This window comes from Schistocerca nitens, chromosome 5, assembly GCF_023898315.1.
Source record: "Schistocerca nitens isolate TAMUIC-IGC-003100 chromosome 5, iqSchNite1.1, whole genome shotgun sequence".
Taxonomy (NCBI): Eukaryota; Metazoa; Arthropoda; class Insecta; order Orthoptera; family Acrididae; genus Schistocerca; species Schistocerca nitens.
Genome location: NC_064618.1, coordinates 86,037,156 through 86,056,190, shown reverse-complemented (window position 1 = coordinate 86,056,190; position 19,035 = coordinate 86,037,156). Strand labels below are relative to the sequence as shown.

General features: G+C 48.2%; 1 protein-coding gene across 1 annotated transcript in view; it reads right to left on the bottom strand.

The window, feature by feature from the left end:
* LOC126260243 (chymotrypsin-2-like) overlaps positions 1 to 12,117 on the bottom strand; it is a 168,948-nt gene extending 156,831 nt beyond the window's left edge. Inside the window, exon 1 of the mRNA XM_049957556.1 lies at positions 12,011 to 12,117. Coding sequence (XP_049813513.1) covers positions 12,011 to 12,065 — 55 coding nt within the window. The 5' untranslated portion in view covers positions 12,066 to 12,117. The remainder of the gene's footprint in view (positions 1 to 12,010) is intronic.
* Between the last annotated feature and the right edge of the window lie 6,918 nt (positions 12,118 to 19,035).

Here is a 19,035-nt window from a genome sequence, read left to right as displayed (position 1 = left end):
CTAGGTGGTAGCCTTTAAATCGGCCGCGGTCCGTTAGTATACGTCGGACCCGCGTGTCGCCACTATCAGTGATTGCAGACCGAGCGCCGCCACACGGCAGGTCTAGAGAGCCTTCCTAGCACTCGCCCCAGTTGTACAGCCGACTTTGCTAGCGATGGTTCACTGACAAATTACGCTCTCATTTGCCGAGACGATAGTTAGCATAGCCTTCAGCTACGTCATTTGCTACGACCTAGCAAGGCGCCATTATCATTTGCTATTTATCTTGTGATACATGTACCGTCAGACCGATGTTCACCAATTATGGATTAAAGTTAAGTATTCCAGAAGCTACGTACCTTTTTTGTTAGTCTCAATTCCTTGTCATTTTCCAGACCTCATGCCAGCCTGCGTGAGCTTAAACGCGTGCCCTTCGGCCTCCCGTCCTAGTGGATTGGCTGTCTTGCCAGTCCACAAAAAAGTAAATCTGTGACCCCAGCGTCGTGACATCCCCTTGTAAGTCAGTCAAAACCACACATGAATGTACCTCACAGAGCTGAAGCCAGGTTCAAGTAGGGCACTGTAGAAAGTGCAGAGAGCACATAAACAAAGTATCCAAAACAGGAGGACGATATGAACCGTCAAATGATCCAGCGCTCCCCACAAAACGCTAAATTTAATCACCTCTCAAACTATAAACAAAAAGTAGTACTGTCAAACTGGCCTAGCCGACGGAGAAGTCACTATTATACGAGAACAAAAAACTATTGGTAATTTGTTTCTGTCCGCTCATACAGTGAACATTGAGAACTAGCTGGACAGGTTTACTGGATGGCGATATGGTTCAGATGGCTGTAAGCACGAAGGGACTTAACATCTGATGTCATCAGTCCCCTAGACTTAGAACTACTTAAACCTAACTAACCTAAGGACATCACACACATCCATGCCCGAGCCGTGATTCGAGCCTGCGACCGTAGCAGCAGCGCGGTTCCGGACTGAAGCGCCTAGAACCACTCGGCCACAGCGGCCGGCGGATGGCGATATGTACTATCATAGGATCTCAAGTGGAACATTACTACAACATCATGGTTAATTGTTTGGTTGCTTACTGTAGCTCACAGCTTTGGCACTGTGCTTGTTGTGGTTTCCAAGAATTAATAAAAGTAAATTTTTCTCAGCAGGAATGCCAAATTTTTGTAAAAAACCCTATTCGTACATTCATCTCTGTCAAGAGTGGGATCTGTATGTTATCTGATATTCAAGGCATCGGGGGACTGTTTTTAGGGAAATAGGATCCAAACAGGGTTTTATCTTGACACTGTACCCTTCTCCAAGAGTTCACAACGAAAGTGCAAATGCCCTTCATTTGTGCACCTATTTGAAGCAGGAAGTGTTACATTCACATACAGAAAGCACAATTCTGGTTTATGGCGATTATCTGTAATTTGTCGTCTTTTCTTCTTCTGTTTATCTCTTTTTGGGAGTAGGGTACTAACGTCCTACAAGAAGCAACAGTGTTAAAGAAATCTAACTGGTAGCAGATAGCAGCACATTTTACGCAACTGACATAGAGGACATATCGGGGCATGGGCTAGAAAGTTTTGTGGAGCCATCCTGTCCCGGTGCTCTCAACTGCAACCCACAACTCGCAGAGGCCAGGTTCAGGTCAAGTGACCACAGGACCAGATAAACACCCTCATACCCGCTGAGTGTTCCAAGAACGATTCTGACTGTGTTGTAGAGTGAGGGAGTCATGCATTGTCATACTGAATGTACAGGCCACCTGCAAGGCACTCCAGGACGATAGATGCATACATTCGACCGAATAGCAGGTTCCTGTGGTGTTTGCCGCGAGAGATGAGGGTAGGCGTATCAGGAAAGCATTTGAACTACATGTGGACATCTGCCAAATGAAGATACAAGGACATTACACTCACATGTTTAACAGCGTGTTGGTTCAGCTTTGTAACTCAGTACAGCAGCGATTCTTAGTAGCATAGATTCGACAAGTCCTTGGTACGTTTCCGGAGGTACGTGGCACCAGACGTCTGGTCACAAGTCACGCTGTTGCCGTAAATTACCAGCCGGTGGTTTGCGGGCACAGAAATGACGCCTGATTGCATCACAGATATGCTCCGTCGGTTTCACATCAGGTGAATTTGCTGACTCAAGTTCAGTACCATGCGTCTCAGACCACTGTAGCACGATTCTGGCCCTATGACATGGGCACTTATCCTGCTGGAAGATTCCATTGCTACTGGGGTAGATATCAAGCTTACAGTAATTCAGGTGGTTCCCAATAATGTTTACATACTTCATAGCTGTCATGGTGCCATCAGTTACTACCACAGATTCCACAGCAGCCCAGGTGAATGTTCCCCATAGCGTAATACTGCAGCGTGCACCATGGCGCGATGCTTGTTTTGAATGGCTGTTCACCTGGTTCATCCTACTGCCCTATATCAGTGATTCTTCATCCACCACAACTGGAATGGATGATGCCATTGTGTCAACATGCGAACCCGTACAGGTCGTTTCCTGCATGCTCAGTTGGCCAACAATATGTGTTAAACAGTGTGCACAGAAACACTTGGGCCTACACCAGCATTGTACTCCGTTGTCAAATTTGCCACAGATCTACATCTACATAGATACTTCGCTAGCCACCGTATGGTGCGTGGCGGAAGGCATCCTGTACTAGTAGTAGTAATTTCATTTGCTGTTCCTCTCGCAGGCAGAGCGAGGGAAAAACGACTGTCTATATGCCTCCATATGAGCCCTTATTTCCCGTATGTTATCTTCGTGGTACTTACGCGCAGTTTATGTTGGCGGTAGTAGAATCGTTCGGCAGTCAGCTTCAAATGCCGGTTTTGCAAATTTTCTCATTAGTGTTTCTCGGAAAGAACGTCGCCTTCCCTGCAGGGATCCCCATTTGAGTTCCCAAAGCATCTCCGTAACACAGATTGTTCGAACCTACCGGTAACAAACCTAGCAGCCCGCTTCTGAATTGGTTTGATGTCTTTCTCCAGTCCGATTTGGTAAGGATCCTAAACACTCGGGCAGTATTCAAGAGTCGGTCGCACCAGTGTCCTATATGCGCTCTGCTTTTGCAGATGAACCACTCTTTCCTAAACTTCTCCCAGTAATCCTCGTGATGGCTGGGTGTTGTGTGCTGTCCTTAGGTTAGTTAGGTTTAAGTAGTTCTAAGTTCTAGGGGACTGATGACCATAGATGTTAAGTCCCATAGTGCTCAGAGCCATTTGAACTTCTCCCAGTAAAGCGAAGTGTACCAATCATCTTCCCTACTACAGTTCTCACATGCTCTTTCCATCTCGTATCGCTTGACAACGTTACGCCCAGATATTTAAGCGACTTGACTGTGTCAAGTAGGACACTTGTAATACTGCATCCGAACATTACAGGTTTGATCGTCCTACTCATCCACATTAATTTAAATTTTTTTCCACATTTAGGGCTAGCTGCCACCACATCAACTGGAAATTCACTGCATCATCAGCAAACAATCGCAGATTGCTGCCCACCCTGCCCCCCAAATCAGATTATGTAGATAAAGAACAACGGCGGTCCTGTCACATTGCCCTGGGGCACTCTCGATGATACCCTTGTCTCTGATGAACACTAGCCCTTGAGGACGACGTACTGGGTTCTATTACTTAAGAAGTCCTCGAGTCACTCACATAGCTGTGAACTTATTCCATATGCTGGTACCTTAGTTAACAGCCTACAATGGGTCACTGTGTCAAATGCTTTCAGGAAATCTATAAATTCGCAATCTGCCTGTTGTCCTTCATCCTAAGTTCTCAGTGTATCATGTGAGAAAAGAACAAATTGAGTTTCACACAAGCGATGTCTTCTAAAACCATGCTCATTCGTGGACATAAACTTCTCAGTCTCAAGAAAGTTTATTATTTTCGAACTGAGAATATGTCGAAGGACTGTGCAGCAAACAGCAGTTAGGGACATCGGTCTGTCAGTGTTAAAAAATATATAGGCTCAACCACTTATTTATAGTGTAAAACACTAAGATTGACGCGTTTCGGAAGTCAACCTCAAAAAAAATGGTTCAAATAGCTCTGAGCACTATGGGACTCAACTTCTGAGGTCATCAGTCCCCTAGAACTTAAAACTACTTAACTAACCTAAGGACAACACACACATCCATGCCCGAGGCAGGATTCGAACCGGCGACCGTAGCGGTCTCGCGGTTCCAGACTGTAGCGCCTAGAACCGCGCGGCCACTCCGGCCGGCAAGCAACCTTCCATCATCAGAATAATAAAAAGTAAAAGAACCTGTTAAAACTCGCTAAAATGGAATATGCACCAGGCACAATAAAATTGATAATAAAATTAAAACGTCGTGGCTACTTCCCTTGTTGCAGCCGTGTCTTCCAAGGTGCATCTCCACATAGTCGTCAAAATATAAAAAACTCTAAAATGGTGTCGCCTATGGTGTTGAACATCTAACCACATAGCTCTCTCCTCTATCGTCGTAAACCGTCCGTGCGTCTTTGGCTTGTAATTTTGCGGATTCGTTCTTTTACCCTTCTTATACACTCCTGGAAATTGAAATAAGAACACCGTGAATTCATTGTCCCAGGAAGGGGAAAATTTATTGACACATTCCTGGGGTCAGATACATCACATGATCACACTGACAGAACCACAGGCACATAGACACAGGCAACAGAGCATGCACAATGTCGGCACTAGTACAGTGTATATCCACCTTTCGCAGCAATGCAGGCTGCTATTCTCCCATGGAGACGATCGTAGAGATGCTGGATGTAGTCCTGTGGTACGGCTTGCCATGCCATTTCCACCTGGCGCCTCAGTTGGACCAGCGTTCGTGCTGGACGTGCAGACCGCGTGAGACGACGCTTCATCCAGTCCCAAACATGCTCAATGGGGGACAGATCCGGAGATCTTGCTGGCCAGGGTAGTTGACGTACACCTTCTAGAGCACGTTGGGTGGCACGGGATACATGCGGACGTGCATTGTCCTGTTGGAACAGCAAGTTCCCTTGCCGGTCTAGGAATGGTAGAACGATGGGTTCGATGACGGTTTGGATGTACCGTGCACTATTCAGTGTCCCCTCGACGATCACCAGTGGTGTACGGCCAGTGTAGGAGATCGCTCCCCACACCATGATGCCGGGTGTTGGCCCTGTGTGCCTCGGTCGTATGCAGTCCTGATTGTGGCGCTCACCTGCACGGCGCCAAACACGCATACGACCATCATTGGCACCAAGGCAGAAGCGACTCTCATCGCTGAAGACGACACGTCTCCATTCGTCCCCCCATTCACGCCTGTCGTGACACCACTGGAGGCGGGGTGCACGATGTTGGGGCGTGAGCGGAAGACGGCCTAACGGTGTGCGGGACCGTAGCCCAGCTTCATGGAGACGGTTGCGAATGGTCCTCGCCGATACCCCAGGAGCAACAGTGTCCCTAATTTGCTGGGAAGTGGCGGTGCAGTCCCCTACGGCACTGCGTAGGATGCGGACGTGCATTGTCCTGTTGGAACAGCAAGTTCCCTTGCCGGTCTGGGAATGGTAGAACGATGGGTTCGATGACGGTTTGGATGTACCGTGCACTATTCAGTGTCCCCTCGACGATCACCAGTGGTGTACGGCCAGTGTAGGAGATCGCTCCCCACACCATGATGCCGGGTGTTGGCCCTGTGTGCCTCGGTCGTATGCAGTCCTGATTGTGGCGCTCACCTGCACGGCGCCAAACACGCATACGACCATCATTGGCACCAAGGCAGAAGCGACTCTCATCGCTGAAGACGACACGTCTCCATTCGTCCCTCCATTCACGCCTGTCGTGACACCACTGGAGGCGGGGTGCACGATGTTGGGGCGTGAGCGGAAGACGGCCTAACGGTGTGCGGGACCGTAACCCAGCTTCATGGAGACGGTTGCGAATGGTCCTCGCCGATACTCCAGGAGCAACAGTGTCCCTAATTTGCTGGGAAGTGGCGGTGCGGTCCCCTACGGCACTGTGCAGGATGCGGACGTGCATTGTCCTGTTGGAACAGCAAGTTCCCTTGCCGGTCTAGGAATGGTAGAACGATGGGTTCGATGACGGTTTGGATGTACCGTGCACTATTCAGTGTCCCCTCGACGATCACCAGTGGTGTACGGCCAGTGTAGGAGATCGCTCCCCACACCATGATGCCGGGTGTTGGCCCTGTGTGCCTCGGTCGTATGCAGTCCTGATTGTGGCGCTCACCTGCACGACGCCAAACACGCATACGACCATCATTGGCACCAAGGCAGAAGCGACTCTCATCGCTGAAGACGACACGTCTCCATTCGTCCCTCCATTCACGCCTGTCGTGACACCACTGGAGGCGGGGTGCACGATGTTGGGGCGTGAGCGGAAGACGGCCTAACGGTGTGCGGGACCGTAGCCCAGCTTCATGGAGACGGTTGCGAATGGTCCTCGCCGATACCCCAGGAGCAACAGTGTCCCTAATTTGCTGGGAAGTGGCGGTGCGGTCCCCTACGGCACTGCGTAGGATCCTACGGTCTTGGCGTGCATCCGTGCGTCGCTGCGGTCCGGTCCCAGGTCGACGGGCACGTGCACCTTCCGCCGACCACTTGCGACAACATCGATGTACTGTGGAGGCCTCACGCCCCACGTGTTGAGCAATTCGGCGGTACGTCCACCCGGCCTCCCGCATGCCCACTATACGCCCTCGCTCAAAGTCCGTCAACTGCACATACGGTTCACGTCCACGCTGTCGCAGCATGCTACCAGTGTTAAAGACTGCGATGGAGCTCCGTATGCCACGGCAAACTGGCTGACACTGACGGCGGCGGTGCGCAAATGCTGCGCAGCTAGCGCCATTCGACGGCCAACACCGCGGTTCCTGGTGTGTCCGCTGTGCCGTGCGTGTGATCATTGCCTGTACAGCCCTCTCGCAGTGTCCGGAGCAAGTATGGTGGGTCTGACACACCGGTGTCAATGTGTTCTTTTTTCCATTTCCAGGAGTGTATACTGAAGTCATCTGCGCCTTGTTTCAGTCGCTTGGGACTTTGTGCTGGGCGAGAGATTCACAATAAACGCAAGCTAGGTGAGGGGCCAATGCCGTAGGAGTACTAGCCGGCCGAAGTGGCCGTGCGGTTAAAGGCACTGCAGTCTGGAACCGCAAGACTGCTACGGTCGCAGGTTCGAATCCTGCCTCGGGCATGGATGTTTGTGATGTCCTTAGGTTAGTTAGGTTTAACTAGTTCTAAGTTCTAGGGGACTAATGACCTCAGCAGTTGAGTCCCATAGTGCTCAGAGCCATTTGAACCATTTGAACCGTAGGAGTACTCTTTGTAAAATGGAACTGGCATTCCATCTGTACCTGGTGATTTATTTACTTTCAAATCTTTTAGTTGTTTCTCTAAGCCAGGGATTGTTATTACTATGTCGTCCATTGTGTGTGTATGTGTGTATTGAACCGGGGGCATAGAAACGACGGAGAGGCTTCGTTCCCGCCATAACCTCAGTGGTTCACAACCGCACAACAGGCTGCCCCTCACCGAACCCAGTGTTATTTGTGCGGTTCGGCTCTTCCGTGGACACCCCCCCCCCCCCCTCTCTGGGAACGTCTCATACCAGACGAAGGTAACCCCAAATGTTTGCGTGGTAGAGTAAGTATTGATTACGCGTACGTGGAGACAGTGCTCAACAATCGCCGACATAGTGTAACTGAGGCGGAATCAGTGGAACCAGCCCGCATTCGTCGAGGCAGATGGAAAGCCACCTTAATAACCATCGACAGGCTGGCCGGCCGGCACACCGGACCTCAACACTAATCCGCCGGGCGGATTCGTGCCGGGGACCGGCACGCCTTCCCGTTCGGGAAGCAGCGCGTCAGACCGCGCGGCTAGCTGGGCGGGCTATCTCGTCCATATGGGAGTCTGTCCTGTCCCGTTTTACAGAGTGGGCAATCCTCTGGTCTCCACATTCTGTGATGGGGCTCGGATGTCCATTACCTTGTCGTCCACTCGCAGTTTTGCAGTCCATCAGCCACTTGGCAGAGATATTCGCGAAAGCAGCACGATACAGCCGACCAGGTTCGCCGTGTCCGAGATGCTGGTTTCCAGACGCGGGGCGATAACAATTTGTCTGTCGTCGGAGTAGCTTATGCTAGTGGATTCCTCCGTTTCAAGCCCGCATTATCACTGGAATGATTCCCCATTAGCCTCTGCTCCGCATATACACTATGTGATCAAAAGTATCCGGACACTCCCAAAACACGTTTTTCATATTAGGTGTATTGTGTTACCACCTACTGTCAGTTACTTCATATCGGCGATCTCAGTAGTCATTAGATATCATGAGAAAGCAGAATGGGATGCTCCGCAGAACTCACGGACTTCACACGTGGTCAGGTGATTTGGTGTCACTTGTGTCATACGCCACACTCATAAACATCCCTAGGTCCACTGTTTCCGATGTGATAGTGAAGTGGAATCGTGAAGGGACACGTACTGCACAAAAGCGTACAGACCGACCTCGTCTGTTGACTGGCAGAGACTGCCGACAGTTGAAGAGGGTCGTAATGTGTAACAGGCAGACATATATCAAGACTGTCACACAGGAATTCCAAACTGCATCAGGATCCACTGCAAGTACTATGACAGTTAGGCGGGAGGTAAGAAAACTTGGATTTCGTGGTCGAGCGGCTGCTCATAAGCCACACATCACGCCGCTAAATGCCAAACGACGCCTCGCTTGGTGTGATTGAACAGTGGAAAATTGTGTGGGGTGACGAATCACGGTACGAAATGTGGCGATCCGATGGCAGGGTATGAGTATGGCGAGCCAGTTTGTGTAGTACCAACAGTAAAATTCGGAGGTCGTGGTGTTATGGTGTGGTCGTGTTTTTCATGGAGGGGGCTTGCACCCTTTGTTGTTTTCGTGGTAGTAACACAGCACAGGCCTACACTGATTTTTAAGCACCTTCTTGCTTCCCACTGTTGAAGAGCAATTCAGGGATGGTGATTGCATCTTTTAACATGATCGAGCACCTTTTCGTAATGCACGGCCTGTGGCGGAGTGGTTACACGACAAAAACATCCTTGTAATGGACTGGCCTGCACACAGTTCTGACCTGAATCCTATAGAACATCTTTGGGATGTTTTGGAATACCGTTTTCGTACCAGGCCTCACTGACCGACAACGATACCTCTTCTCAGTGCAGCACTCCGTGAAGAATTGGCTGCCATTCTCTAAGAAACCTTCCAGCACATGATTGAACGTATGTCTGCGAGAGAGGAAGGGTCATCAAGGCTAAGGGTGGGCCAACCCCATACTGGATTCCAGCATTACCGATGGAGGGCACCACGAACTTGTAAGTCATTTTCAGCCAGGTGTCCGGATACTTGTGGTCACATAGTGTACTTCCCGATCCGGGTCACGTGCCGGTGGCGTCACCAGGTAGCATTCAACCTCTCGGTGGGCAGTGGTCATAATCTTCAAAGAGTCTTCCAGTTCATTTCTTTCCACATCTCTGTGACGCTGTTCCATCGGTCAAACAAACTTGTGACCATTCATACTGCCGTTTCTTTGTATACATTCAATATCTCTTGACAGCCTTACTTCGTACGAGTCCCACACACTTGAGCAATATTCTGCAATAGGTCATACGAGTGTTTTGTACATAGACGCTTTTGAAGACTGATCACACTTTCCTAGAATTCTACTACTGAACCGAAGTGTACCACTTCCGTTACCTAGACTCATCTTATGTAACCGTTCTGTTTCATATCCCTACAAATTATTATACCCAAGTGCTTTTATGGGAGAACCTATTACAACTGTGATTCATTTATTTTGCAGCAACTGATACTTTTTTTTCGTTTGGTGAAGTGCACAGTTTTACATTTCTGAACATTTAAAGCAAGTCGCCAGTCTTTGCACCACTTCGGAATCTTATCAAAAGACTGTTTGTTCAGCTTTTTTCAGATAGTACTTCGTTGTAGATAAGAGCACCATGAATGAAATTTCTGGGGTCATTAATATACAACATGAACAGCAGGGGGGCACACCTAAAGGAACGTCCGCATCTTTGTTTTGTAAATAGAAACCACCTTTTCCTTGCTGCACTGTAATTTATTCCTCCCAAGCGCGTTTCGCCTTTTTTCTGTAAGGCGTCTTCAGTGGGATCTAGAACAATACAGTTTTCTTTTGATATGTGTTACTTTTAGATTATAAAACAGTTCACATCGCTTTCTATGCAAATAAGTAATTACTTTCAGTTTGTTGGCATCTGAGTTTCCTCTCATCTGGTCTGGACGTCGCACTACCACTTCATTTCCGAAATATGAGCACATTTTTATATGTCGAACTTTATCTTCCACTCTGTTCACCATGTTTATCCTTATTTTTGCCACTATTTATATCCGTTTGTTCGAAAACTGTGCTTGAAAAAACGAAAATATTTTGAGTTCATTGCGTGTTTCCTCCGGTTTGGTTTGTTTACCTACATGTTGGCAACCTAACGAAGTATATATTGAAAACTAAAGTCTCTGCATGATATAATGTGTGTGTGTGTGTGAGAGAGAGAGAGAGAGAGAGAGCTGAAGAGTGTGTATATGTTTTTGCTTCATGTGTGTGTGTGTGGGGTGGGGGGGGGTAATGGTTTGAGTTTTAGGGAGCTGAATATGAATGTAATAGCTATTAGAGAGTAGTTGAAAGGTTTGGTGATCAGCTGATTCGAGTTTTGGTTTAAAGGCTCTGTGGCGTAGTTCATGGACTAGTGGCAAAACAGCAATAGTGCACCACAAAAATGAGGACAATCATGGTGAACAGTGCGAAGGAAAAAAGTTCGTAATATAAAAATGTGCTCATGTTTCGGAGATGAAGTAGTAGTGCGACCTTCAGACCAGATGAAAGGAAACACAGGTGCCAACACAAACTATAAGGAATTGCTTATTTCCATAAAAAAACACGACAGGAACTGTTTCACAATCTAAAAAAAACACATATCAAAACAAAACTGTATCGTTCTAGGACTCACTGAAGATACCTTATTGTTAAAAAAAAAAAGGCGTAATGTATCTGGGAGAAATAAATTACAGTGCAGCAAGAAAGCCGGCCGGTGTGACCGTGCGGTTCTAGGCGCTACAGTTTAGAACCACGCGACCGCTACGGTCGCAGGCTCGAATCCTGCCTCGGGCATTGATGTGTGTGATGTCCTTAGGTTAGTTAGGTTTAAGTAGTTCTAAGTTCTAGGGGACTGATGACCTCAGAAGTTAAGTCCCATAGTGCTCAGAGCCATGCGAGCAGCAAGAAAAGGCGGTTTTATTTACAAAACAAATATTTCTGTACTTGCAGCAGACGATGGCCCGCAAGCAAACTTGTTACTCCTACATCTGATGATCACTCTGCATCAGAGGTAACATGCAGCGTACCCTTACAAACTAGTCCTCCATCTAGTCAGAAATTTTGCTCGATGCACCATGCGATCGTACTTTCGATGATAAGTCTGACTGTGGTACTAAGTCAAATGCTCTTCGGCATTCTCTAACTGCTTTGGTCCATGACTTTCAGGATGTCAAGTGAGGAAAGCGCGAGTTTGGTTTCATATGATCGATGTTTTGATGTTTTCGAAATCCATGTTGGTTGCCCTGGAGGATGTTACTCTGTTCGATGTACGTCGTTATATTTGAAGTCAGAATATGTTCTAAGATTCTGCAACACTTATATCTCAAGAATGTTCGACGCTAGTTTTTGTGAATAACTTCTGCTACCCTTTTTGCAGATTTCTTGGCTGAAATACTTTAATAATTTTCACCCACACATTAAAATTGCTGTCTTAAAGATTCTGCATTTTCCGGTCTTTTTCTTTTTAAAGGGACAACAATAACCATATGAGAATTTTTAAAGACGTAATTATTATAAATCGCAAACTCGTGCAGGGCGAAGTATACTACTACTTTCCCTTAATTACTGTCGTGTAAATACAGCGTGAAGCAAGTAAGATATTTACTTTGTGGTACTTACCGCAGCAAATACCGGCGAAAAGCACACACAACAACGTTGCTACTAAACATGTCATTGCGCCGTCTGACTGAGCTCGTATTCTGAGTATTTGCTTTTATATGTTCTAGCCGTAGGACAGTAAAAGCTCTTTTATCTTCGGTACGATAAGTAGTTTATCGGCTCGTCCGTAATGCACGTTCTTAAAGCTGGCGACGCGCATTTTTTCTGCGAACGCGATGAGTTCTTTCCGTAAACAAAGGACATGGTCGAAGTGTCATAATGATCAGCCTCATCTACTGCACGCAACTTACCTGCTTACCGCGCTGTCTAACTTTCTTGCCGCGCCGTGCAAGCGAAAGCGCGCGGAGAGAATGGAATTAAGTACAACAAACTGTTTCAGTTTCCCGGTCCCTACGGTAGCTTTATTTCGTTATAGAATAATTACTGGAAACGTTGTTCCGAAAATTCACAAGACCTTTTTTTTCTGGGTAACTGCTCTTTCTTTCAGAGTTAGTCGGTATATATTTTGTAACCCTTTCCCCGCTATTTTTCCAGAATATCTCGTACACATCCTCTGCCAGGCACTTAAATGTGATTTGCAGGGTATCCATGTAGATGTAGATTTATTGAACAGCGATGGGCCGTATAAGATGTGGCACTAGTGATTTCTTCAAGAGCTAAACGTATACAAGGGAGTAATCGATGGTGCCCACAAAGAGATTGGAATAAGTGATGATGAGGTAGTTGTATCAAGTACGGTTACCAAGGTGCAAAGAGCTACCACTTAGTAGGAAGGGTAAAAGATAATATATTGATAAGGAGTAACTCGCGTCAGTTGCTCAGACGAGAGCTAGAATAATTTGATCTAGACACTGAAGGCGTCGAAAAATAGTGGATCAGATTCAAGCAAGTGGTTGATCAAGCCCTATAAAAGCACGCAGGCAGCTGTTTACTCAGTTCCCGACCACTAATATCGCCGCAGTGCGCGGGTTTGAAACCCAGTGATGATTTTTTTTTCACAATGTTCACTAAATTCGCAAATTTTGTAGTATAATGTATGTTTGAGTCTCAGAGAAGTCATATGGTGAGGATTTCTAACAAATTTTGCTTCTCACTCTATGGAGGTATGGTGCAAGTGTTTCATTGCTTGTGATCCACCATGGCTTCGCCAGAGGCAGTGTACCGTTCTTGCGACGTTCAGCAGAACTACGTCATACAGGAGGAACGAGAAAGACAGGCCGTGGCGCGTACGTCGCAGCACGTGATAGCACAGGGCCTTACGAGTGCGGCGGAGAGCGAGTAACTATTTCAGACGAGTTTAATAATTATTGACTGCGTGTTTAAATCCATGCAAGTCCTCCATAGCACACGACAAAATTAAGACCTTTGGAGGGTACCTATCCAAATAAATGTCGATTTCCCGTGGGCCCTGCACGGAGACGAGCGTTCGCCAAGTGTATATCTCGCTGGCCCCGGCAGGAAACAGCCGTCTGCCCGAATTTCAGACGCTATTTCACAAGAAGTTGTGCTCTTTCAGGACATGGAAAGCGCTGACCAGCACCTCTGGAAGGTGAAGTTGGTAAATGTTACAGGACTCTGGAGCATGTGACCAAACAAGACAGCCAGAGCAAACGAAGTCATCATCGCCCAATGATTATGTCCCTCCGCTCCAGCCTGCTGCGGATTCCGCGGTGAGAGTGCAAACGTTGGATAAATACTTTAGTAACCGGCTCACATATATACCCCCCCCCCCAAATCCATTAACGCCGCCCCTCCCCCTCCCCATATCAGACCCTCCCTCCCACCAGATATTCTCAGGTAGTATCCACGTGTGCAACTGATGCCGAACACCATCGTAGTACCAGATGAAGCAGCAGCCAAATTCCATGGATTCCCCTCCAGTAGCTACAGGCGTCTACATGATGTGAAGTTCGTATACAGACAACTTGGTGTGTTCACACTGCGCCGGCTGGGGTGGCCGAGCGGTTCTAGGCGCTACAGTCTGGAACCGCGCGACCGCTACGGTCGCAGGTTCGAATCCTGCTCCGGCATGGATGTGTGTGATGTCCTTAGGTTAGTTAGGTTTAAGTAGTTCTAGGGGACTGATAACCTCAGCAGATAAGTCCCATAGTGCTCAGAGCCCTTTGAACCATTTTTTTGTTCACACTGCTGGTTGACTTCCTTGTGCTGGTGACCACCTCCTCGGTGGGTGGTGTGTTCGACCCTGGTCTAGGGGATCTCTGGCTTCGTTGTTGCTGTTCATTGCTCCTTGCGAGCCCTCCTTGTTGCTAATCACCACCAATTGCAAGTGTACGCCATCGACTTCGGACATGCCGGGTATACAGTTTAGCACCAGCTAGTCCAGTGTGTTGTCACTTGGCCACCACCTCCCCTCATCAACGGCACGGCTCTTGCATCAGAACTCTACAGCTGCCCCGACGTCACCAAACAAGGTATATGGTGAGGATTTGTTACAAATTTTGCCTGCCTGGTGTTATGTCTTCCTTTGCACGCTATGTGGTTCTTTAGTGGATACAGGAGAGAGGAACATATGCTGTTCATGAACAGAGAATTCAGATATTAATTTATTATACATGTGATATTAAACAGTAAAAATAATGCATAACCTTGTTGCTGTATTTGCAATATCAGATTAACAGTAGAATTGAATGCAGAAATACCGTGTGATCAAAAAGTCAATATAAATTTGAACACTTAATAAACCACAAAATAATGTAGATAGAGAGGTAAAAATTGACACACATGCTTTGAATGACATGGGGTTTTATTAGAACCAAAAGAAAGCACAAAACGTCCGACAGATGGCGCTGGACAGCAAAACGTCAGTGACTGCGCATGACAATCGTGTATAAAAGGAGCTGTAATGAGAGAGAGAATCAAATCCCTCATCCGCCCTATCCTTTGTTATGCCCATCCGGCCTGGATCTCCGCATCCCCCTACCTTTTATAAATTCCTACAAATCCTTGAACGCCATGCTCTCCGCCTCGCCTATCGCATCCGTCTCCCCTCCCCCATGCGGATCCTGTATGATCTCATCCCCTTCCCCCACCTCCTCCTTTTCCTTGAAAGGATACGGATCCTGTACACCTCCCGCAAACTCGATCCTCCTCATCCGCTTGTCTCACCCGTCCTCTCCCACCCCCGCCTGCTGCCGCGCCTGTATTCCCACGTCCCACCCGGTCTCCATCCCTCCACCCTCCTTCCGCCAGCTCCCCCTCCCTGATGATGTCCTCCTCCCCTCCATCTACCCCTCCTACCAACTTTGATCCTCCCTCCCTCTTCATGTGTCTGTTCCTTTGGGCACCCTCCGTCCCTCCTCCCCTTCTCCCCACTCCGCCCCTGGGCCGCCCCTCCCCTGTCCCTCTACTCCTCCTCCCATCTCCTCAGCCATTGGCATCTTTGTTCTCCCCTCTCCACCCTCTCCACACACCCCCCCTCACCTTTCTTCCCCTCTTGGCAGGTCCCTGGACTCGCACACGCTACGGTGGACTTTCGTGCGCCGGAGATCATCGCCATCAGTATCTCGTGTGTGTGACGTCGTTTTGTGTTTTTAGTGTCCGCCGTCACGCTTCTACGTTCCCTTGTGCCGTCGGATTCATCAGTGTTATGTGCGCCGTGTCAACGTGTTTTCAGTGTCGTTATCGTCGAGTGTGAACGGCTCCGTGTGTTTTGTGTATCTGTGACCACTATTTTTTGCCTGTCACTATGTTCATTTTAATTCTCCATTATTGTACTGTTATTGTCCACACTATGGCTGAAGAGCGGCGTAGCATGCCGCTGCCAGCCTACCTGATTATTCACGTGTTAAAAAAAAAAAAGAGAGAGAGAGAATCAGATGCGCCAGCAGACGCAGCGTGTTGACGTTACCTGAAAAGGCGCTTTTGATTTATTATCAAAATGGGGATTGTGCTAGTTCAACGTTACGATCCTATCGCCATAGGAAAGGGATTCGAACGGGTAAAGGTCCGTTGACAAATGCAGCTGTGGCGAGAATGATTTCGAACTTCGAAGCCACGGGTTGTTTAGACGATAGACCCCGTAGTTGCCGACCGAGCACACAGCGTAATGCTGCTGAGACAGTTCAGGTAGAAATGGAGACTGTTGCGGGTTCGTCTATGCACGGGAAAGTCAGCGCTCGTGCAGTCGCACGTCACACCGGCATTCCATACACTTAGGCGTACCTTCCGATGCTATCCGTACAAAATCCTTCGCCGTCATGAACTGTTACCTGGCGATTTATTGAAGCGAAGGGCATTTGCGGTGTGTGCGTTTCAAAAGATGGCGGGAGATGACGATTGGTTGAGTAACGTGTTGTGGACCGACGAAGCTCATTTCACGCTCCGAGGGTCTGTCAACGCCCACAACTGCAGAATTTAGGCTACCGAAAGTCCTAGAACTGTCGTGGAAACTCCACTGCAAGACGAGAAAGTCACGGTATGGGTTGGATTTACCACATCTGCCGTTATCAAGCCTTTTTTCTTCGAGGAAATGCGTGATTCTGGTTTTGTAACTACTACCGTGACGGGTGAGAGGTACGCCGATATGTTACAGAATCGCATCATCCCTAGCCTAGCTGATAAACACCTGCTGGAACGTACGATGTTTATGCAGGATGGCGCTCCACCCCATATTGCTAGACGCGTGAAAGTTCTCTTGCGCGCGTCGTTTGGTGATGATCGTGTGCTCAGCCGCCACTTTCGTCATGCTTGGCCTCCCAGGTCCCCAGACCTCAGTCCGTGCGATTATTGGCTTTGGGATTACCTGAAGTCGCAAGTGTATCGTGATCGACCGACATCTCTAGGGATGCTGAAAGACAACATCCGACGCCAATGCCTCACCATAACTCCGGACGTGCTTTACAGTGCTGTTCACAACATTATTCCTCGACTATAGCTATTGTTCAGGAATGATGGTGGACATATTGAGCAATTCCTGCAAAGAACATCATCTTTGCTTCGAATTATTTTGTTATGCTAATTATTTCTATTCTGAACAGATGAAGCGCCATCTGTCGGACATTGTATTTTTTTGGTTCTAAGAAAACCCCATGTCATTCCAAGCATGTGTGTCAATTTGTACCTCTCTATCTACATTATTCCGTGATTTATTCAGTTTTCAAATTTATACTGACTTTTTGATCACCCGGTATGTACAGATTCAAAAGATACATAGATTAGTACTTGCTCCATAGATCATGAATACGACACTTCGTAATGATGTGGAACGTGTCAGAAAATAATCTCTATTCAGATAACGTCGAGCCTTGGCCCCTGTGAAAGTTCGTAAATGTTATTCAACTGGCAAAAACACTAAATGGGGTCGCACATGAATGTACGTACACCCGCCGCAGAAGCTTCAGAAAAGGGAAGCTTCCGTGTCACTGGCAGCGCCGTAACAGTTCGTGGCAGCGCCCTCGCGCTGCGGTGGCGTCTGCAGGAAGCGCGGTGGCGTAACTGGCGGAGCGCGTGTTTGAAAGTGCGGCCGAGCGCCTAACGGCCGATACTGCACCTGGCACGCGAAACGCTGACGCCAAGCCGTGCGATCCAGGTCTCCACCGCCACCGAGGCCAATCACTTGCTCTCTGTCTGTGACATCATCCGCGTAAATCACATGAATGAAGCATTACTATTACTAGGAATGTTTTACTCACTGTTCGCCTTACGATTCGAGCCACCAGCGCACCCGCAGTCCACTTCCCGACAGGAAGGCGGAAGACGGCGCACCATCCTCAGTTAATATCAGCTGTTTGACCCATCACCTTAGGGCTCTCATCCAGACCCTTAAACTTAATTACCAATGTGTTCAGTCCCAATGACTCCGTCCGTGTCCAGATCACATATCACATTGTATTATATCATTTACTGGGTCTTTATTTCCCCCTACTATATTTGTGTACATTCTGGCCATCTCCACTGTCACCCCATCTTCGCCTCACATCCCACACTTTGCAAGTACACTACTTGCCATTAAAATTGCTACACCAAGAACAAAGGCAGATGATACACGGGTATTCATTGGAAAAATATATTATACTAGAACTGACATGTGATTACATTTTCACGCTATTTGGGTGCATAGATCCTGAGAAATAAGTACCCAGAACAGCCACCTCTGGCCGTAATAACGGCCTTGATACGCCTGGGCATTGAGTCAAACAGAGCTTGGGTGGCATGTACAGGTACAGCTGCCCATGCAGCTTCAACGCGATACCACAGTTCATCAAGAGTAGTGACAGGCATATTGTGACGAGCCAGTTGCTCGGCCACCATTGACCAGACGTTTTCAATTGGTGAGAGATCTGGAGAATGTGCTGGCCAGGGCGGCGGTCGAACATTTTCTGTATCCAGAAACCCCCGTGCGGGACCTACAACATCCAGTCGTGCATTATTATTGCTGAAATGTAGGGTTTCACAGGGATCGAATGAAGGGTAGAGCCACGAGTCGTAACACATCCGAAATGTAACGTCCACTGCTCAAAGTGCCGTCAATGCGAACAATGTGACCGAGACGTGTAGCCAATGGCACCCCATACTGTCACGCCGGGTGATACGCCAGTATGGCGATGACGAATACACGCTTCCATTGTGCGTTCACCGTTCCAGTCGTGCATTATCCTGCTGAAATGCAGGGTTTCACAGGGATCGAATGAAGGGTAGAGCCACGGTCGTAACACATCTGAAATGTAACGTCCACTGTTCAAAGTGCCGTCAATGCGAACAAGAGGTGACCGAGACGTGTAGCCAATGGCACCCCATACCGTCACGCCGGGTGATACGCCAGTATGGCGACGACGAATATACGCTTCCATTGTGCGTTCACCGGGACGTCGCCAAACACGGATGCGACCATCATGATGCTGTAAACAGAACCTGGATTCATCCGAAAAAATGACGTTTTGCCATTCGTGCACCCACGTTCGAGTACACCATCGCAGGCGCTCCTGTCTGTGATGCAGCGTCAAGGGTAACCGCACCCATGGTCTCCGAGCTGATAGACCATGCTGCTGCAAACGTCGTCGAACTGT